The 21,758-nt window shown below is 46.9% G+C and overlaps 2 protein-coding genes across 5 annotated transcripts in view; one reads left to right on the forward strand and one right to left on the reverse strand.

Annotated features, from left to right (window-relative positions):
- Positions 1-3,397, forward strand: part of DDAH2 (DDAH family member 2, ADMA-independent) — a 28,607-nt gene extending 25,210 nt beyond the window's left edge. For 2 of the 3 annotated variants that reach the window (XM_061619284.1, XM_061619282.1), the window contains exons 6-7: positions 241-381; positions 1,927-3,397. In XM_061619284.1, the coding sequence (XP_061475268.1) occupies positions 241-381; positions 1,927-2,043 (258 nt within the window). In that variant the 3' untranslated portion in view covers positions 2,044-3,397. Of the gene's footprint in view, positions 1-240; positions 382-1,739; positions 1,899-1,926 lie in introns of those variants that run through there. The other variant, XM_061619283.1, reaches the window with a different exon arrangement.
- A 526-nt stretch (positions 3,398-3,923) lies between these two features.
- On the reverse strand, positions 3,924-20,706 carry LOC133380978 (TNF receptor-associated factor 1-like). 2 transcript variants are annotated; one of them, XM_061619286.1, is made up of 6 exons: positions 20,563-20,706; positions 11,827-11,896; positions 9,546-9,833; positions 8,336-8,513; positions 6,517-6,665; positions 3,924-5,283 (listed from the first exon to the last, which is right to left on the reverse strand). In XM_061619286.1, the coding sequence occupies exons 2-6, from the start codon at positions 11,884-11,886 to the stop codon at positions 5,065-5,067; spliced, it is 894 nt and encodes a 297-aa protein (XP_061475270.1). In that variant the 5' UTR covers positions 11,887-11,896; positions 20,563-20,706; the 3' UTR covers positions 3,924-5,064. The 2 variants fall into 2 exon arrangements, with proteins under 2 accessions (XP_061475270.1, XP_061475271.1); XM_061619287.1 differs by having other exon boundaries at positions 20,543-20,706.
- Positions 20,707-21,758: the final 1,052 nt, after the last annotated feature.

The raw sequence follows: 21,758 nt of genomic DNA on the forward strand, positions 1-21,758 counted from the left end.
ACAGGCGCCCACTATTTGTACTTTCCAGAAACAATTCAAGAAGTTTTTGTTTTAGCAACCTTTTCCAACTGAGAGAAAAAGTCTCTACCTTAGGTATTTGTTCTGTATTATTTTTAAACCTGTATTTAGTTATTGTGATGGTTTCTTTATAAATCGCCTTGAGACTTGTGGAAGATGATTTACAAATAAAATAAATAACTAATAAATGTCTCCCCCCCCTTTTTTTTTTTCTTTTAAAAGACTATGGAACAATTAACTGATCACCACTATGAAACACTGACGGTGCCTGACGACCTGGCTGCTAATTGCATCTATGCCCGGCTTGGGCAGAGCAGTGTTCTTCTGCATCGCAGCGTGGAGGAGTATCCTAACAGTGTACAAGTAAGGAGAAAGGGTGCCTTGGGAGGGGGAATGGGCTGGGCTTGTGTCCCTGCATGTGGGGATGGACAATGTGGCTTCTAGATGTATATGTGGGTTCCGTTTGGGGCAGGATTTTACAGGACGTGCAATAAAAGTGCAACCAACAAAGAGTTCTGTGTGCACCTTTGCCCCATGTCAGACCCTCTGGGTGTGGAAGAGCAACGGATTATCCTCAAGAGTGTTGGAGAAGGAAAGATGGGGAGATAACACAGCCAAAGGTGCACAGAAGATAACTTATCTGCCCAACTCCTTTCAAGCTTTGCTCCTCAGGTTTGGTAATCCCTTAGGAGAAAAACCTGAATTGGTTGTCCTTCTAGAAATCACAGGCAGAATGTGCCGGGCCAGTACGTTAAATACTGTGCTGCTAGGCAACTTTGTCTCAAGCTTCCTGCGTGTCCCAGCATGGGGCCAGAGATGGTTCCATGCGACGTGGTTGCCTTGCACGTTTACCCCAAAACGTACCAGTGCTACAGCCCCCTCTGTCTGGAGAACTGCTGTGAGGAAGTGGTTTTATGGCAACACTCACTCGGGGGGTAAATAATATCGGAATTGCCTGTCTAGGCATGCAGCAGGGCTTTGGTTTGGAATGTCGGGGTGAGTTGGTTAGAGGCTTTAAGCTGTTCTCAGCTCAGTTCTCTTTACAGAACTGGGCAGGAACATTTGAGGTGCCACTGCTTTACCCTCTCCACTGTAAGTCGGGAGGAGAAAGGGGAAGCCCTGCCCACAAGAAGAGCCTTGCTGGGTCAGCCTAAAGGCCCATCTAATCCAGTCTCCTGGTCTTCCAGTGGCCAACCAGATGTCTGTGAGACCTTGTGCAACAGCACTCTTCCCACTTGTGATTCCCGGGAACCAGTGTTCACAGGCATACTGCCTCCAACAGTGGAGGTAGAACCTAGCCATTGTGGCTAGTAGCCTTAGCCTGCATGATAAAAAATTAAAGCCACCCAAGTTGATGCCCATCACTGTCTCCTGTGGGAGGAAATGCCATTGTTTAATTACATACTGCATGAAGGAGTACTTTGTCTTTCCTGCTTATCTTATTAAGGAGAGGGGGGAGTGTTCACTGGTCCAGACTACGTCCTTTGCTAAGCTATCAGGGGAGGAGAGTGAAAGACTCCCTACCTGCTAAACGGCTTAGCGAATGAAAGGAAGGATCATGCTGGAGGTACCTGTCTGCCTCATCTTGCCAGGAAGCAGATATTGACATCCTTTTTGTCTCTTCATGAGCTCTAGGTGTGGTTTGGCCGCAGCAGAGGCAGAGATAATGGGATTTATATTATTATCATTAGCATTTATTAGTCGCTTTTTTCCAAATATAGGACTCAAAGCGACGTACAAAAAGGAAAACAAAAACACATTGCATATGAAATAGCTTACAGCAAGTCAAACAATGGCAAAAACAATTTCAAGCGAAATAATAAAACAATAGAGAAAAAACAAATGGCAGATATAACGGCAAGCAATATTTGGAAGGAGGACTAAGTTTCTATTTGCCTCCTTTCGTAGCCCTTTCAGAAGCTTCCGGACTACACACTCATCCCTGCGGCTTGCACTGAGGTAGCCAAACTTGGTGGGACTCTCAGTTCCTGCTCTCTTCTCATCAACAAGAAGCTGGAGATCTAGTGCCTATTGAACCCCACAAAAATACAGGTTCTTGCCATCCTTGAAGATGGCATACTTGCCATCCTTCCCTCAGTTCCTTTGTGTGGGCTCCCCCCTTTTTTTCCTTAGCCTTCTCAAGAGGCAAGGGCGCCACCTTCCCTCCCAACCGTGCCAATTTGGTCAGCCTTAAATTTTGCAGTTTGTCTTATTTACATTGGATCTTCACTTCCATGGAGCCATACCAACCTCTTCATTTCCTGTCTCTACCTGCTACAGTGTATGCTTTAGAAAAACACTTTTATTTTTAACCCCAGAGTAGATTGGTGCTTTTATCCTGCTTCCAGTGCTGAAGAAAACCCTTAGCAGGAAACCTGAAGTTCTCACTCTTCAATCAACTGTTGCTGTTTTTACTGAGGTCCTCTCAAGTTTGCAGCCCTTTACAGACAATTAAAGAGCACCGTTGCTCTCCTTTCACTGCTGATGGGATGGATGATTAAAACAGATGTGGAGACACTTAAGGATCCATTTCTCTCTCATAGCAGCATGTTGGAAGAACTGGCAAGCAGAAGACATTATTGGGGCAGGGAGTGGGGTGGTGGTAGCTAGCAGCTTTGAACGTGTTTGGGGCAGGCCAAGTGGTTCAGAACTGGACAATGCCGTTACTATAGCTAGGGGGGATTAGGAGGCAACTTGTGCAGCTACAAACCTCAACACCTGATAATTCATGTCAGATGTAGGAAGACTTCACTAGTGTACCCCACTCTCCCTACTATGAGACTCCCCCACCCCATGACTAGCACAGGCATGGGGGAACCTGTGACCCTTCAAATGTTGGACCACAGCTCCTGTCATATCTGACCATTGGCCTTTCTGGCTAGGGCTTGTGGGAGTTGGAGCCCAATAACCTGCAGGGCCCCAGGGTTCCCCATCGTGGTTCTGGAAGAACCTCTAAAGACTTATCTTCTATGGCTGCTTGTTCTGCCGCATACATCTCTGTGGTGTTGCAGTTTGGGGACAGGGAGTTCAGGGTCAGACCCACGCTCTGCCCCCGCCCCCCAAGCTCAGAATGATTGCTTCTCCACTGCCGCCTCAACAGAAAACCTCTCTATGTATCCACAAGGCTGATGCAATCACAGAGGAGCATCTAGATTAAGGCATTTGTGTGGAACGCTTCTTTCTTCTGAGTGGCACTCTGTAATGTGTTTGTGTAATGTAGTTAGGGGGCGTGGGCGTAGGGATGTTCTTGAAATCTGTAGTGGGGTCGCCCTCTGTTGGAGAGTATCTGTATTGACAGACGTAGGATTTAGATTCACTCTCTGCCTCTTTAACCCCTTGTGGAATCAATTTAAACAATTAATAAAAAAGACTGAACCAACTTCAGCTCTTGTTGAGTTTTTTTTGGTGGGGGGGAGGGGTTGGAAGCTTGGTTCCTGAGCCTTTAGGACTGTGGACTAATCTTCCTGCAATCCTGGGAGCTCCTGCTTTAATGTTACGTAATCTTTTATTGGGGCGGGGTGGTGGTGGAAATAATTCCATCCTGTTATAGATGTGATGTAATACCATGTGTAGTGCTGAATTGTGGGTCTCATAACAATAGAAAGGGGCATAGGAAGGAAAGTGGTAACCCTTAAATCACACAATTGTTATACTGATGATGTTGAGGTCCATCTGCTTGAGGTGTGTGTGTGTGTGTTAATGAGGTTGGTGACTCATCTTCACTGAAAGCCATTTCAAATATTCATTTTCAAGATGCCTGCCAGAAATTGTGACTTTTTATGGTAGTTATCGAGTGAGGTAGTGAGGCCTTCGGAAGAGGAAGGGACCTGCCTCATCACGTACAGAGCCTGTTCTTGGAGCAGTCATATGTCAGAACCACAAACACTTGGGACCTACATCATCACCATCATTTTTAATTGTTATTACATTGCTTTTCGCACAAAAAATGTTCCAAAGCAACTTACAAATTAATAAGAAACAAATAACATGAAAGGTATTAAAACCACATAGAAATCTGGAATACATAAAATCATTTTATTAAAAAATTTAAAAATCTTACCCATTCCAGTACAAGGTAAGTGCTACCCAGACAGGCTAGCAAACAGTGCTCAATACCCTCCAGATTAATGACCAAAATCCTGAGTGAACACAAATTGTTTGGTTTGGCACTTAAAAACTGATAGCACCAGCTGTGCTTCCTTGGGGGAGAGCATTCTGTAAGCAGGGAGACTATCTATATTGTGGTCTTTGGGTACTTGACATCCTCCCTGATCTTGGTGTCTTAGGCTGGGAGAATAACAGCAACAGGACACCTATCATATCCCCAGCAGATTGCAGCATCTGGCTGGTGAGCATTCAGTTTGGTGGGTCACAGGTTTATAGGCATAGCAGATAGAAAATCAACAGATGCAGCTCTTGGTATGACAGTGCAGGCAAGGGAAAGTTTACTTGGTTCAAATGCTAGAATTATGGTAAAATGTAAATGTACAGCCTTCAAGTCGATTCCGATTTATGGCAACCCTATGAATAAGGTTTTCATGAGGCTGAGAGGCACTGACTGGCCCAAGGTCACCCAGTGCACTTCATGGCTGTGTGGGGATTCGAACCCTGGTCTCCCAGGTCGTAGTCCAACACCTTAACCACTACACCACACTAGCTCTCAGAATTATGGTAGTACCTCTGAAATTCACACCTCCTTTCATCGTTATCCTTGCCAGAATATTCTGAATTATACACAAAAAACACTACACAGCTATTGGAATAATTTAATAAATTTACAGAATTTACTTTATGTGCAAGTGCAGAATGTAACTGACCCCCTCCTGCCAGGTTATTTTAGGGTAGCCATCCGGGGGGGGGGAGGAGTGTGGAGAGTAGTGTCCAAAAGTTTCCTTTTCTTCAGCTGTGCCTATTTTGAGACAAGACCATGAAGGATTCAGCAGTGTCACTTTGGGTAGCCATTTTGAAACTGCCACTTCAGCCTATCTGAGCAACAGCCGTCAATAGTATGGACTCCAGTCCAGTTGGGGGAAAGTCACCACAAGTCTAAGCTTTTGTGTCTATCACAGCTTGAATGGCTAATGTATCATTACAGATATAGGCAGTCCCTGGGTCATGGAGTAAGTTCAAGGGGCAAAACTCAGGGAGGCCACTGGCGATGTTGGATTCATTCACCGGGCGCTGGAATGAAGGCGAGGACTCCAAGGGACGGAATGTGTTGGAGATGTGATGCTTGTTCACTTGAGCCAAAAGAGTGAAGGTGACCTGAAAAGGGAGGGGGGAAGAGGAAAGAGGGCAACTGAAGGCATGTTTTCATTACAAATGTCAGTAAGTTGTAACAGCAAGGTTTTTTTCTGAGGAACCCTGGGTGCTCCAGGAAATAAAATGTTTGGCTTAATGACTGGACTATTTTCCTATTCATGTTGTGGAAACTGGCAAACATGTTTCCTTCGCCATGCACATAACATCTGCAGCACATGCCTGGGTGGAGGTTGTATGCATCCAGACATGGTTTCTGCAATTCTGCCTCAAAATGATTTTGTGCTTCCTAAGCCTCGGTGTGTGCAGGCCTTACAACATCATGCATTGTATGTTACAGGCATAGGGGGAGTGGTGTGTGTTTATATTGTTTTGTTGCTTACTATACTTTTTTATCTCAAAGCAACTTACAATTTTTTTAAAAGCATAAAATACCAAATTTAAAACACATCAAAAGATAAAAGAACTAAAAGTGCTCATCTTGCAATAACATACCCCTCCAACATATAAATGCTCATGCTGGGATGGTAAGTAATTGTGGGGCCTAGTCCTTGGCTTAGATTATGGAAAACCTGAGTTCAACTCCTACTTCTGATATAGATTTATTATGTACTGTTAGGAAAAGCACAGTCTTTTAGCCTCAGTTTAAATAAGGATATTACCAATAATGATAGCATAATCTTTTTTAATGTGTTTCTTCAAAAAAAAAAAACCTAAATAAGGATATCATCAATGCCTTGCTAGCAAAGAGCATAATCCAGTGTTCTCTGAAAAAATTCCAGCATCTTGAAGATGTGGACCACTGCAAATTTGTTAAGACTATGGCCTGTCAATGGACCACCAACTTCTATCCATCACTTAAAGAGTTAACAGCTATCCAACATTCAAATCCCATTTGTTTATGGTTTTGTTTGTTTGTATTTTATGGAGCCCTATAACAAAGTTCTTTGGGCAACCTGTGATAGTAAAAATGGTAATAATCAAAGCTAAAAATTAAAAGCACAGATTTAAAAAAGGACAACAAAGTTATCCTGGAATACAAACCAATATTCCTTAGAGCAGGTATGAGGAACCCATGGCCTTCCAGATGCTATTGGCCTCTTTAATTCCCATGGCCATTGGTCAGGGATAATGGGAGTTGGAATCCAGCAACATATGGAGGGCCACAGCAGGTCACCCCAGCTTGGCCTTAGAGTCCATAGTTAGCTTTCCTGTACGCCCAGTCCAAAAGCCCTGTACCTTATGCTGGAAAGGCCACTTCAGCTGGAAATCATATTCCCCTTTCATCAGAACAAGGAAGAGCGAGAGGTGGGTTCCCGCTCCTGTCCCATCACCATTCAGGAACAGCTTGAGGCAGAGTTTGTAACCATAGCGGCTGGTGTAAAACGCTTTGTGGTGGCGGGAGGGAGAAAGGAGAAAAGAACAGGAGGTGTAAAAATGGTGTGTAATGGTGCCTTTGAATGGACAAACTGTTCAAGTGGGACAATTCATGTACAGGGTACGGCCCAGGTGGAGTTTGAGGGTGGGGATGGAACGGCATGGCTGATGCTGACTTGCATCACCTCCCTGGCCACATTCACATCAGACATTTATGTCACTATTATTCCCCTTTAATCAGTCATGTCTTCCCCTCAGAACCCTGGAAAGTGTAGTTTATGAAAGGTGCTGAGAGTTGTTAGGACAGCCCTACTCTTCTCCCAGAGCTACAATTCCTGGAGTGGTTTAACAGTCAGTCTCTGTTCCCAGAGAACTGTGGGAATTGTAGCACTCTGAGGGGAATAGGGGGTCTCTCCTAATAACTCTCAGCACCCTTGACATATTACATTTCCCAGGATTATTTGGGGGAAGCCATGACTGTTTAAAGTGGAATAAATGTATGGTATGAATGTGGCCATGGCTTCTCCCAAAGAATCCTGGGAAGTGTAGCTTGTGAAGGGTGCTGAGAGTTGTTAGGAGGCTCCTATTCTCCTCACAGAGCTACCATTCTCAGAGTTCCCTGGGGAAAGGGAATGACTGTTAAACCACTCTGAGAATGGTAGCTCTGTGAGGAGAATAAAGGTAAAGGTAAAGGTGTCCCCTCACTTGTAGTGCGAGTCGTTTCCGACTCTTAGGGTGACGTCTTGCAACGTTTACTAGGCAGACCGTATATATGGGGTGGGATTGCCAGTTCCATCCCCGGCCTTTCTTTACCCCCAGCATACGCCGGGTACTCATTTTACTGACGTTTCCCATGGGGAACTGTGTCATAAGATCATAAGAAGACCTCCAGCAGGCTTGAACCTGAGGTTGGGGACAGCTGGGCACCCTTGACAGCTCCCCAATGGCAGCTTGCCTTTTCTCCTCTTGAACAAATTTTACTCGAGAAGGAGGCACAGATGCTGCTGCTGCTTGAAGGCAGAGAGAAGTGCTGTAATGTTTGTTTTCATGCGAGAAGGCATAACAGGATGCTGACTTTTTCCTGCAAGTAATACGGAACAGGCGAGAGCAGTGATCAGGAGCAGGGATTGGCATGAGGTGCCGGCTAAGAACACAAGAAGAGCCCTGCTGGATCAGGCCAGTGGCCCATCTAGTTCAGCATCCTGTTCCCACAGTGGCCACCCAGATGCCCCAATGGGAAGCCCACAAGCAGGGCCTGAGTGCAAGAGATGCATCCGCCGTTCAGGAACACATTGCACATAAATCAACTCGTTATTTGTGTGTTATGCCCTTGACCTACCCAAGTGGATCTGTCTGAGGTTTCTTCTGCATTTATCCTGATGCACCTGCTCATTTCCCATTGAACCCTTATTGAACAACATACCTACTCCCAAACTCTGTTGTTGGCATGCAAATTTGCCTTTTGCATATAATTTAATTGAACTTCAGAACTCTGTTTTGTTGGGTTGCAGGATTTGGGTGTTGTTTTTTTTAAATAACAGAAAGTAAGCCTCTTCGATGACTGATGAGCAACATTAAGCTAGCTGTTGTGTGCATCTGGCTCCATTCTGATAGGGGAAGTTTTTACAATACCAAAACCACCTTCTACATTTCCTTCCACCTCACCCTTCTGGTCACTCACAGGGGGAATAAAGGGCAGGCTTGCTGCCACTTTGGGCCTCCTGGATTCTAAGTCCCACTGCGGGGACTTTCCAGAGAAAACGCCCATCATATGTGGTTTGTTCCAGGATGCGGATGCGGGACGCTAAGCTGCTGATCATCACATCCTTCAAGGTCAAGAGTGAGTCTTGTTGCTCCACCTGGAAGGAATGAACAGAAATGAGGGGGTGTTGTAGAGAAACTGGCATGGTCTGAATGTGAGGGGAAGAGCCTGCCTGCACTTAGGAACAGAGGAGAATCTGCTTTATATCTAGCTTAGCACTGTCTCTGCGCCAAGAGTGGAGAACCCTTGGCCCTCCAGATGATGCTCGACTACAATTCCTATAATCCTTGGCCATTAGCCAGGCTTGCTGGGTCTGATGGGAGTGATATTTCAGCAATATCTGGAGGGCCAAAGGTTCCCCACCCATGGTTTACAGTGAGTGACTAGCAGTGGATCTCTGGGGTTTCAGACACGAGTCTCTCCTGGCCCTACTTGGAGATGAAGGAGATTGAATCTGGAATCACCTGCATGCAAAGGGATGTGCTCTGTCATTGAGCTGACTCTTTGCAAAAGCCTTTTGCAACAAGTTATTCATACGGACTGTAACATAGGAAACTGCCCACTACTATTGGTCTATCTAGCTCAGTATTGTCTACACTGGCTGGCAGTGGCTCCTTAGGGTACTGAGGCAGATGGTCCAATGGTCTGGTTTGGTGTAAAGTATCTTCCTATGTTCTGTAATAAATTCTCTCTGTGTGTGTGTTTATTGTTTGCAAATATACGCAGCATGATGATTTTGTGCTCATAATAGTATCAGGGTGGTGATAAACAGCCCCACTTCCAATACTGTTTGTGCCTGCAAAAGTTCTGGGGCAGACATGCTGCTTCATTACCCATTGGTGCATGTCCCATTGCTGCCTGATGAAGCCTTTTAATGTCTCATACCACAAATGTGCTGGGAGGTATTTTGTTTTTATTTCCTTTTTGCTGTGCTTTAGGATAAGAGTGCCACTCTAGACTGCAATAATGTAATAACACTGGGGAAACACTGCAGAGAGCAACCATTAAAGCAGAATGATGTGCGGACAGCACAGTATAGATCCAACACTAACACACTATTATTGTGTCAATGACATGTTGCAGAATACACCTGCAACCTGCCCCCCCCCCAGTCCGGAGGGGCCTTTACCTTCTCCTCCAAGTAGAGGATCCTGGCCATGGCTTCTCCAAGGGCATCTGCAGGGGACTCCTCTCTTCTGCCCAGCTCCCGACTCAGGACCGAGACAATGTTCTCTAAGGTCCTCTGCCGTGCTTCTAGCTCCCCTATCTTCTGCTTACATGGCAGGCCAGATTTCAGCCTCTCCCACAGCCTGTCCAGGCCTGTTAACTGGTGCAAAGCCTCCAGGAGCTGGGGGTGCTGAGACGCCACGTTTTCTTCCTCTTGTTCACCATGCACCTGCTGATAGCGAAGGCTAACCTGCAGAACAGCACCATCCATTGTCATTTCAGATGGAGGAAGAGAGCCCTCCTTTCAAGCTCAAAATGGAAATGGACTGCCTTCAAGTCAATCCCGACTTATGGCAACCCTATGAATAGGGTTTTCATGTTAAGCAGTATTCAGAGGGGGTTTACCATTGCCTTCCTCTGAGGCTGAGAGGCAGTGATTGGCCCAAGGTCACCCAGTGAGCTTCATGGCTGTCTGGGGATTTGAACCCTGGTTTCCCAGGTCCAACACTCTAACCCAGCCTTTCCCAACCAGTGTGTGCCTCCAGATGTTGTTGGACCACAATTCCCATCTTTCCTGACCATTGGCAATGGTGGCTGAGGCTGATGGGAGTTGTGGTCCAACAATATCTGGAGGCACACTGGTTGGGAAAGGCTGCTCTAACCACTATGCCACACTGGCTCTCGTACCGTATTAGTGCCATAGTGTATGATAGTCTGTATAGGACAGGGATCACCTTTTTAGATGATTTGCAAACCAGAGAAACATTTGCAAACCAGATAAACATTTGTAAACCAGAGAAACTGTTAGGGGCACCACTCCCTCCCCCCTAGGCACAACCAAGCACTTCCTGCAACCTGTTTGATTATCGACAACAGAATCCTGCTTTCATGTCTAATTTAAGAATGGGAGGGGATGCAGTGGGGGTGCCAGGGAAGGCCACTGTGGGCAATGTGTTGCCTACGGGCACTATGTTGACAGTGCCTGGTATAGTATAATACTGCTTTGAGTTTTCCCATGTTCATGATTTTTATGAAGCCAAGACCATACCACTCATGCAGAAGGAAAACAAAGCAGCAGACTCAGGAGAGCCCTGAGATCTGCACAAATAAAAAAAAATCTGCAAGGAAAAAAGCTGGGGGGAGGGTTGGAGACACCCCAAACAGCTCCATAATAATTCAGCAGCATGGAATGTTGAGATTTGAGAAGTGGGAAAACGCTGACAACTGGGTGGTGGTGTGGTGTGGTGTGGTGTGGTGTGGTGTGTGTGTGTGTGTGTGTGTGTGTGTGTGTGTGTGTGTGTGTGTGTGTGTGTGTGTGTGTGTGTGTGTGTGTGTGTGTGTGTGTGTGTGTGTGTGTGTGTGTGTGTGTGTGTGTGTGTGTGTGTGTGTGTGTGTGTGTGTGTGTGTGTGTGTGTGTGTGTGAGAGAGAGAGAGAGAGAGAGAGAGAGAGAGAGAGAGAGAGAGAGAGAGAGAGAGAGAGAGAGAGAGAGAGGAATAGGATGGAGTGACTTGAAAAAGCAGAGAGATAATTTATAAAGGGAAGAAGGAAACATCTGATTGTCACCACCTGGTTCATACTGAGAAGCTATTTTTAAATATCCTCACAGGGCCGGAAAAGAGAGCTGCACAGAGTCATCAGTGGAGGAATTAAAGAACTGAAAGAAGCTGAGGTTGGGTGCAAATATGTCAAGACTTCCCCTGCAAAAAAAAAGCAAATGGGGGGAGGAGAACCCAACCCCCCAAAATAGCTGAATGAGGGCTGAGCATGTTTTGAGGTCATAGAATGCTGCTAGGGGAAGGAGGAAAGAAAGCTGGGGGGGAGGGGAATGGAAGATGGAATGGAGGGGTTGGAACTCTGGAAAGCAGCACTCCGCGCTGCAACTTCTTGTTGCAGTGCAGGGTACTACCTAGTAGGGAAAGGGATAAGAAAAATGTAAGTAGAGCCCTTATCCCAGTCTGTGTCTGTGTTGGAATTGCTTTTTAAGGTGTTTTAAAAGGTTTTTTAACAGATGTTTTGTTTCAATATGTCTTAAAAGTCTTTTGCTTTTTAGATGTTCTAAAGTGCTTTTGCTGTTTTTGTTTGCCACTCTGGGCTCCTCCTGGGAGGAAGGGCAGGATATAAATTTCATAAATAATAATAATAAATAATCCCATTCTCCCACTGCAGCATTATATCAATTTCTCTGTGCTCACAGGGGGAGAAGAAGAAATTGGTGAAATACAAGCTGCTCCCTGAAACCCACCTTGTCAAAATGGGTGAGTGGCTGACGGCCCTTCCCCTTTAGGCATTCAGGAGACGACATTTCACTACAGCTGCAAGACAAGAGGGTAAAGGAGGGGGAAAAGCTATTAAGAAGACTCCTGCTGGCTCCAGCCTGTCTAGTTCAGTTTCTCACAGTGGCCAACCAGATGCCTCGTGGAAGCCACAAGCAGGACATGAGGACAAAGTCTGTATCCTGTTGCTTGCTGGTATCCTGCACCTGAACATGGAGGTTCCATTGAGCTCTCATGGTCGTTGATTAGTCCCAGCATCAGCATCCAGTGTGGTTGGGAAAATGTCAGGGTCCATATACCCTAGCAGGGCCCACAGGGACTGACACTTTGCCAGCAAGGCCCCTGTGGCCATTCACTGCCACCATCCTCTGTTTCCTCCATCAGCAGGAAGGGACCCAAGCAGCCGCTTGCTCCAATTAGAGCCAGGCAGTCATAATTTGCATGCCCCACACTAGCCAATTAGATGCCTCTGGGAAGCCCACAAGCAAGACAGAAGTGCACTAGAATCTTCTGCTGTTGGCCCTCCAGCAACTGGTATTAAGAGGCAGGCCTAGCACCAGTAGTCGGCTAGGTTGGGCATTGACTAGGGGTCCTAAGGTCTTGGAAGGGCACTTCATCTCACTGACCCAGTCCCAATGCCATTCACTTCCCCCCCCTCTGCTGGGCCCCCAGGGTACTTTTTACTGGCAGGGTGGCAGCAGCCCCATAGCCAAGGGGGTGGGCTAGCAAGCCCCAACCCCTACAATTCCCCCCCCATATTTTTTTACATTTTTTTTTTATTACAGAAAAATGTTTTCTGCTTCCCCCTACTTTTTTGGTTCCCCTCCCCCTGAACTTTTCGGCCTGGGTTGCAGTGCCCCTTTCAAATAGGAGCCAAGCTCAGGCCCCTCCACAGCGGTTGCTTATTTGAAGTTACCCAGAATGTAATGCTTCAGCCCATCTTACTATATTATATTTTTGTTAAGTGTCATGCTCCCTGTTAACATTGCTGTGCTGGTGTGTGCCTGAGCTGAAGCATTCACAGGTAGTGTGATGCTTATAGATGGGGAGGGCAAGGAGAGGCAAACCTTGGCTCTAAAGGCAGCGGCAGCGAAGGAGGCGACGGGGGGGGGGGAGGAGGGGAAGGGGGCCATGGTGATGATGAGACAGGTGGCAGGGAGGGCCTAGCAGGCCTGAGCTGAGGCCTAGTGGACAGACGAGCGAGTGAGTGAGCAGTAGCAGCAGAAGGCCATAAGGGAAGTGGGGAGTGGATGGAAGGTTTGGAGACCCGTGGAGGGGGCGGGGACAGGCTTGGAGACTCTTGGATAGAAGGTGTTTTAGGATTGGGCTCTACAAGGTTTGTTTATTGTTTTATGCTGTTATTTGTATTATTCTAAATTGATTTTTAGTATTTTAAGTGCCTGTTTCATGGTTTTAAGGTTGCGTATAGTTTAATTGTATCTTAATTGTATATTTTTGTATGTTTTTAACTACATGTAGTTTTATTTGTAGCCGCCCTGAGTTCCAGTTTGGAAAAAGGGCGGGGTAAAAATAAAGTTTCATTTATTCATTCGTTCTTGGAGGGGAGAGGTTTGGAGACCTGTGGGGGAAGAGTGGAAACTAGGGTTGCCAGGTTCAATCCCTGAGACTGATCCTGTATCTTTAGGAGAAGAGAAAGTCAGCCAAGTGCAGGTGTTCTTGCAACCCTTTAATAGGAAAAACCACAAGGTGGAATTCTACCTTCCCACTGCACAACTTTTAAAGATACTGGCCCAGCCTCCACGAGGTCTTTTGTATCTTTAAAAGTTGTGCAGGGGGCAGGGAGAATTCCACCTTGTGGTTTTTCCCGTTACAGCGTTGCCAGAACACCTGCACTTGGCTGACTTTCTCTTCTCCTAAAGATACAGGATTAGTCTCAGGGATTGAACCTGGCAACCCTAGCGGGAACCCTTGGAGGTTAGAAGCGCTGGAAACCCTTGGAGCGGGAGGGGGAGGTTTGGAGATCCTTGGAGGGGTGGGGGGAGAGCTTTGGTGACCAGTGTGTGAGAGCCAAGGGGTCTGGCAACCCATGTGGAGGATTAGTGTGGCGTTGGTGAGGGGATGGGAGGACGGCTAAGGCATCTGGCAGAGGCTGTAGGGGAAGAGCTAGGGGGCACCTGGCAGAGGGATGGAGAGATGGCTAGGGGGCTCTTGGCAGAGGGGGGGAGGCCTTGGGGGTGCTGTAAGTTGGGGTGTAGGTGAGGTTGGTGAGCAAAGCAAGCAGGGGAGGTGGCCCCTAGTAGATCTATAAAATGTATTGATTTCATAGATTGATAGTCCATGTAGGACTATTTCTGTCCTGGTTGGGGGCCCATTGTCAGCACCGTGCTAAGAGTCCCCCAAAGTTTGGCACCCTACATAACCATCAGGAGTTGCCAGTGGTAGCTTTGTCCTTCAATGAATTTGTCGAATCCTCTTTCAGTTTCTTAGGCTGGAGACGTCTAGTAGCATATTATTTAGTGTGTCACAGGCTTTCTACTAATTTGGCTTCCAAAAGACTCCGGTGAAGAAAGCTGTTCTCATTTTAGAATGAGGAACTGAAGCTGAGAGAGACAGAAACATGTCAAAGGCCACCTGACTACTGCAAGGCTGAGATATGATTTGAACCCAAATCTCATAGATACAAGTTCAGTCCCATGACCTTTCTGCCTATGCTTGTTTTCAGCAAGGTCTAAGCTTTAATGCCCCCCCTCCCCCAGCCAAGGAAATACATTCCCACTTCAGACTTTCCCACTTTAGCGCGTCCAGCACTAAATTAAACTGCTTACTTCACTAATTGCTTAGAAGCACAGAAGCAAGAAAAGAGGAAAATAACACTACAGCCTGAGCTTCTGACATTATGTTGAAAACCAACATTGGCCATGATTCTTTAGGGCAAATGGAGAGAGATGACAACCAATGGTGGTTTTCCACAACATACCAAATGTTGTGGTTGCACATTATTCTTTTCTTATCTCTATGCCCCCAGCAATTGGAACAGAGGAAGCTGCTGGTCTATCAGCTAGCTGCTGGTCAGGCCTGGCACCATCAGGTGGTCAGGTTGGGCCCTGGCTGATGGCCCCTGAGGGGCCTCTCCTTAGGGTAGGAGGGCGGCACTCTCTACCCGACGCTGCCGTAGAATGCAGAGCAGGAGCTCCTAGGCACACAAACCCACACCTGATACAGGCAGCATGGGCTTTAATAAGACTGCCCACCCCACCTACCTGCTGTATTAACGCATCAGTGTGCATGCCCCACACGTTGGGCGCTCATACCTGCCATCACCAAAGATGGTGGTGGGGGTGCCCCTAAGGAGTTGATGCCCTGCCGCCATCTTAGTAGATGGTGGGTGGGCATACGCAGCACACGGCGTGCACACTGACGCAAGAGGTAGGTGGGGCAAGCAGGCCTGTTTAAGCCCTGCGCTGCCTGCATTGGGAGGGGGTGTTAGTTGTATGGTGCCTTGGGCCTGGGGCAGGCTGGTGCCCAAGGGTCCGGTCACGCCTGGCGCTGGCCCTGAGTACTGACTGGCAGTGACTCTCCAGGGTCCAGAAGGAGACTCTGCCAGCCCTCCCTGGAGATGCCAGGGATTGAAGCTGGAACCTTCTGCATGCAAGGCAGATGCTCTGCCACGGAGCTACGGCCCTTCTTCATTAGAGTGGTAAGCAGTTTAAATTTAGTAAAGGGCCAATAAAGACTGCGGTGGGAAATACATCCACTCAGGCACATTGGCTCTGGGGGCCCTGACTCTTAGCTCCTCTGCCCCTTGCAACCTCTTCTCAGTCGTCTGCCTGCCTCACAAAGAAAGCTACTCCTGTTATCCTTAGGCCTGTGTTTGGCTTTTGTTCCAACTGACAACTTTCCTTTCCCTCGCTGAAGTTAGCCTGCACATGACATTCTTAGCTTTGTTCATTCCCTGCCATTCACTCCATGTCAGAGGCTACACTCTGACAAGCATAGTATACTGTAGATCAGGTGCGGGGAACCTTTGGCCCTCTAGATGTTGCTGAACTACGACTCCCATCAGCCCCAGCAAGCATGGCAAAAAGTCAGTGATGATGGGAGTTGTAGTTCAGCAACATCTAGAGGGCCAAAGGTTCCCCTCATCTGATGTCAATGCTTTGTAAGTGATTACTACAATAGTTTTGCATAGCTCTGTCCTCCCAGCCCACCACTATTCACCCTGGGATTCTCACCGCTAGAGATCCCCCTTCCTTTTAGTTACTCAGATCATAGTCCAAACCTGTTGAATTTCCCCCAAGGTTTCTGGCAGTCATGCAAAGAGATCACTTGTTTCCTTCCCGGATGTAGCAGGCATTTATTCCACTCACTTTATCACCAGATGACACCATCAAGTGGGGACATTTCTCTGTGGTTAGAAAGAGAGATAGAGAGCCCCAGGGGAACCCCACTTCTGAAAAGTACAGCGGGGGGAAGTGGCTGGTTACTGAATGGATGGATGGATGGTGGTGGTTGTAGAGTGTGATTCCCCAGGATTCAGGAAGGAGGAAGGATCTTATTCAACTTGCTGCTGTGAGCAGGCTAGTCACCTACAGCAAAGCTTTTCCACTGGCCACGCCTGGAAGGGGAATGGGTTGATCTGATCACTTGTGAAATCTCTTTTAAGCTTTTTTTTTTAAAAAAACAACAACAACACCCTGCACTCGAGCTGATCCCACCAGGTTTTAGAGTAATAAGGGGCGTAGTTTGACTAGCATTGTGCACCCTCGTTTTCAGAAAAAAGAGGTGGAGATGCACTGGAAATGGCAGAACAGTGAGTGTGTTTCTACCCTGTGGTAGGGATGGGGTTTGGTCACTGGTTCCTATCCATTTGAATTCCGACAGTCCGGCTTTCAGTACCAATCTACCATTTTTTTGTTCCTGATTGTTTGCGCAATTGCAGATTTGCGGGTTTTTCCCAGCGAAAAAAACAACGCAATTGCTAACAAAAATGCTAATGAAATGCTTATGCTGTAGGCACTTGTTCTAGTGAGTTAAGAATGCATCAGCTTAGAGCAGCCTTTCCCAACCAGTGTACCTCCAGATGTTGTTGGAACACAACTCCCATCAGCCTCAGCCAGCATTGCCAATGGCTGAGGCTGATGGGAGTTGTGGTCCAACATCTGAAGGCACACCGGTTGGGAAAGGCTGGCTTAGAGGAAAGCTAATTATGAAGACAATCATGTAAAATTTGGAGCAGATTTTTTAAAAAATGTGCCGATGACAGCCATGACCCACTGCAAAAAATTAGTGCTGGTCAAAAAAAAAAAGTGCATTGTCGGATTATGTCAAAATCCAGTAATAAATCTGACTGAGCGAATATTCTCCTCCATTCCTACCATGTGGATGGCACAGAGGTATTTTCATGGGGGGGGGGGAGAGGGGAGGAGTCACTCCTGCTTTGCTGTGTTTCAGATTACAGGTCCACACCACACCATACATTTAAAGCATGTGACTTTCCCCCAAAGAATCATGGGAACTGGAGTTCATTGAAGGTGCTTGGAATGTGTAGCTTTGTGCAGGATAAACCACAGATCCAGGATTCTTTGGGGCAAATCTCGGGCTTTAAATGTGTATTGGATGTACTTTAAATGTATGATGTGGATCACACAACCACGTGGGGCCTCACTACAAAATCTTGCAGTATACCTCAATTACTCCTAGTTCAGGGCTTGAGCCATTCTAGGACAGAAGTCTTGGGGTGCTTCCAGATGACCTTTTTGTTAAGCAGTCATCCTGATTTATTTGTGGGGAGATTAAATGGCATTAGCTATTTAATGAACATTCACTTTGTTTTGTTTGCGGGAAGTTAGATGCTGCTGCGTCAAAGCAAGCATTATCCCACACTTTCTAGGGCATTTTCCCATCACTTTCCTTACTACAAGAAGTCTGATCTTTTGCAGAAGCAGGTTTGTTGCACAAGACCTCCCAATCAACTACTGCACAACCTGAATTTGCCGGTGTGTCCTTGAATCCCACCCCAAAATAGTGACAGTCTGGACATGCCCTTGAAGTGCTATTTGCTACTCATGGGGGGGGGGAAGGGGATGGAAGGAAGAAAGGAGATGCACCATTCTGAAACCATCTCCTGTTGTGCTATATGATGCTAAAGGGTGAAGGGTGTCCACAGGAGAGGGCAAGGAGGGCACTTGCCCCCCCGAACTCTAAATGCAATGGTGAGTGGAGTGGGTTGCCAATGACCTGTGGTAATGATACATAGACCTTGCTCCCCTCCCCGGCCCAGATGCTCTTGTAAAGGGTTCAGGGTTGGGGATGGCTGCTGGGCTCAAAAACCTCACCCCCCTTATTGCCATATAGCAGCAGGTAGCAGGTAGCAGGTGAAGGAAGTTTCCAGAGAACGAGAAGGAAAATTTGGTTTTTTCCTCCCTCCTGAAACTTGAAAGGAAGGGAGATTTTTAACCTCACAATAATGTACATTTGCCTCTCTCTCTCTCTCTCTCTCTCTCTCTCAGGTTTCTATAAGTGATTAGGGCCACATTCTCTCATGGACAACGTGCTAGTTGTGGGTGGAGCCTGAGGCAAACATGGGTGGGGCAACAGCTGGGATTCTTGCCTTTGTACAAGAGTCTACCTTTCAGCCATACACGAGCCAGAGGTTTCCACCACAATCCTCGCCCCATCTCTCCATCCAGGCAAGCGAGAGGCTTTCCCCACAATTCAAGGGTGCATACCAGTTAGGCAAAAGCACTTTTTGCAGTTGAGAAAGGGATGGGGAAATGCAAGGAAAAGTGTGGGATAGATGTTTGATTTAACAGGAAGATGCATAACCTGCACACAAGCAAATCAGGAGGAAAGCTGATTGTTGTATAACAGCCGAACAAACATATGAATACACAAGAGCCAGTGGCCCACCTAATCCAGCATCCTGTTCTCACAGTGGCCAACCAGGTGCCCCAATGGAAAACCCACAAGCAAGACCCAAGCGCAGCAGCCGCACCGCAACTGGTATTTATCTGATAGGTGTAAATACATCATAAGAACCTAAGAAGAGCCCGCTGGATCAGGCCAGTGGCCCATCTAGTCCAGCATCCTGTTCTCACAGTGGCCAACCAGGTGCCTGGCATCCTTAGCCACTAGACTGCACCAATTCGTATTCACTGCAATCCATCCCAAATTTAATTTCTGAGAATGAGAGGGAGTGGGGCAGAGCTGATTCTGAAGCCTTGAAAGTCCCATGCTCTACCTTAAGAGCTGTGCCCATAAATCCCAGTTTAATTGTGGTTTTTTTAATGGGAAGGGAGAGGGAAGGAAAGTACTCTGCAGATGCTCAGAGGCTCTCTTGACAGTGGAGGTAGAACATAGCCGTCATGCCTGGTAGCCATGGATATAGCCTTATCCTCTATGAATTTGTCTAATCCTTTTTTAAAGCTACCCAACTCAGAATGAATCTTCAATAAAGACAGGAGGTAATCTCTGCATAAGCTTTGTGCAAGCAAATTAGAATGAATGCTCAACAAAAAGGTCATCTGGAGGAGTCCCTGCTGCCAGCTTTGCTTAGGGTCCCTCCTGCTTCCCCTGCTGAATGGGGCCGTGGACCTCTGCCCCAAAGTCCTACCCTGACAGCACCACTGTTCATGGCCAAGATGAGGGCACATTCACATGGGAAAAACTACCTTGGTGCCTCCACGTCGCACTCTTCATGTCAATGCCTGTTCGGTTGCCCATGCAGAAAAGGAAAAAGAGGAGTGGCGTTTGTAATGCAAATGAGCATTCTGACCAATGTGGGTTCTGCCTTTGCAGTGCAAAGCAACTGAACAAGAACTCCCGCAAGTCTGATAGGTGAAAAGACATCCTTAGCCACTACGCTGCACCAATTCTTATTCACTGCAATCCATCCCACATTTAATTTCTGAGAGAGGGGGGAGACAGTTGATCCTGAAGCCTTGAAAGTCCCGTGCTCTGACTTAAGAGCTGTCCCCATAAATCCCTGTTTAGTTGTGGTTATTTGATGCGAAGGGAGAGAGAAGGAAAGTACTTTGCAGATGCTCAGAGGCACTCTTCTTATTTTCTTTAGTACATTTATATCCCAACTTTTTCCATCATAGAATTCAAGGCATAGTGTGCATTGAATTCCCAAGCAGTCCCCCATCCAGGCACTGCCGGAATCTGAAGCTATTTAGCTTCAGCAAGGCAGCTGCCATCATGTGCCATCAAACCATGCCTGCCCTCTGAGGAAGTGACGTAGCTCAGTAGTAGGGTATCTGCCTTGCGTGCAGAAAGATCCCGGGTTCAATTCCTGGCATCTCCAGGTAAAGCTGGGAAAAGATTCCCTGTCTGTGAAACCCTACAGAGTTGCTGCCTGTCCGTATAGACAATATGGAGCTGGATGGACCAAGGCTCAGACTCCGTCTAAAGCAGCTTTTCAACGTTCCTATGTTTATTCCAGGGTGGAGCCCCACCCCTGAAAACAGGTTATAGGTCCTTTGAGAAGGGGCTGCCGCTCAGTGGTAGAGCACCTGCCTTGTGTGCAGAAGGTCGCAGGTCTGAAATCCTGAAGAGCCGCTGCCAGTCAGTGTAGGCCATACTGAGCTAGATAGATATGCTGAGCTAACAATGCCTGCCTCTCCTCGCCAGGTGTATTGCCTTCCATCAGTCCTCCTTCCAACATCAGCCTACCTGTCCCAGTTCTCCCCAGCCTCCCCCCTGCCTGTTGAACATCCCGTTTACCTGCTGCCGCCACCACATACCTCGTTCTCTGCCTGGATCCTTCAACTGCCCACCAGGCGTCTCTCTCTCTCTGAAGCTTTATGGCTTTCCATCGGAAGCCAGGACTAGCTTTTTCCCCTGCTTAATGTACTCAAGCTAAAAGAGGTAAAGAGTGGGCTGGAGAGCCAATTGGTTGGCCCTGGAAGTTGCAGAGGCTGCTGGGTGGGGGAATCCCAGAGCTGGGGAGGAAGTAAGGGAAGGGAAATGACCGTATCGGAATCAGAACTGAAAACAAAAACTGCTTTCGGTTTAGCTTACACATCGAAGTTCAGAAGGACTGTCGCACAGTGGCAGAGCCTCTGCTTTACATGCAGAACGTCTGAGGTTCAATCCCAGGCACCTCCAGGTAGGGCTGGGGAAAGACACCCTGCCTGAAATCCCAGAGAGCCACTGCCAGTCAGTGTAGACAGTGCTGAGCTAGATGGAACAATCGTCTGATTCAGAATAACTCTCCTTCCTCTTTTGGGGAAGGTCCATAGCTGAGGGGCAGAGCATCTGCTTTGCATGCAGAAGGTCCCAGGTTCAATCCCTGGGATCTCCAGTTAGGACTAGGGAAAGACTTCCTGTCTGAAACCCTGGAGAGTGGCTGCTAGCCAGTGTAGCCAATACTGGGCTAGATGGACGAGTGGTCAGGCTTCCTGTAAGCAGCAATCTAAGACTGCAAAGCAAGCCCACACCTTTCTAACCTGCTTTATTTAATTGCCCTGAAACTGCCGTATTTCTCACACAGATAACAAGGCTTTTTGCCCCTACATGGTTATACCCATGAAATCACAATCTCTTCTTCTTCTTCTTCTTCTTCTTCTTCTTCTTCTTCTTCTTCTTCTTCTTCTTCTCATTATCATTATTATTATCAATTTCTTACCTGCCCGTCACCATAAAGTCCCAGTGTGGGTTACAGCAATTAAAAAGACAATATTAAATCAGTTAAAATAAATTATATATATATAATATATATATTCAGGTGTTAAAGGCCAGGATAAAGTGGTGCATCTTCAGCATGCTACATATACTAGATAATGAAGGGGCCAGACACATCTCTGTGTTTGCCACCCTGGACTCCTTCTGGGAGGAAGGGCAGGACAGAAAGTTGTTTATTATTATTATTATTATTATATTTTATTATTTTATTATTATTATTTTCTGGTTAGTTGGCAACCTTACTTGAGTTTCCCCA

Source organism: Rhineura floridana, chromosome 3, assembly GCF_030035675.1.
Source record: "Rhineura floridana isolate rRhiFlo1 chromosome 3, rRhiFlo1.hap2, whole genome shotgun sequence".
Taxonomy (NCBI): Eukaryota; Metazoa; Chordata; class Lepidosauria; order Squamata; family Rhineuridae; genus Rhineura; species Rhineura floridana.

What these genes read in the sequence shown, in the direction of transcription:
- LOC133380978 (XM_061619286.1), bottom strand. Translation starts at nt 11,886, where the DNA reads ATGTCGTCTCCTGAATGCCTAAAGGGGAAGGGCCGTCAGCCACTCACC. An exon ending in CACTCACCCATTTTGACAAG is followed by an intron (nt 9,834 to 11,826) that starts GTGGGTTTCAGG and finishes GCTGTTCTGCAG; the next exon opens with GTTAGCCTTCGCTATCAGCA. An exon ending in GCCTGCCCTTTATTCCCCCT is followed by an intron (nt 6,666 to 8,335) that starts GTGAGTGACCAG and finishes GCCACCACAAAG; the next exon opens with CGTTTTACACCAGCCGCTAT.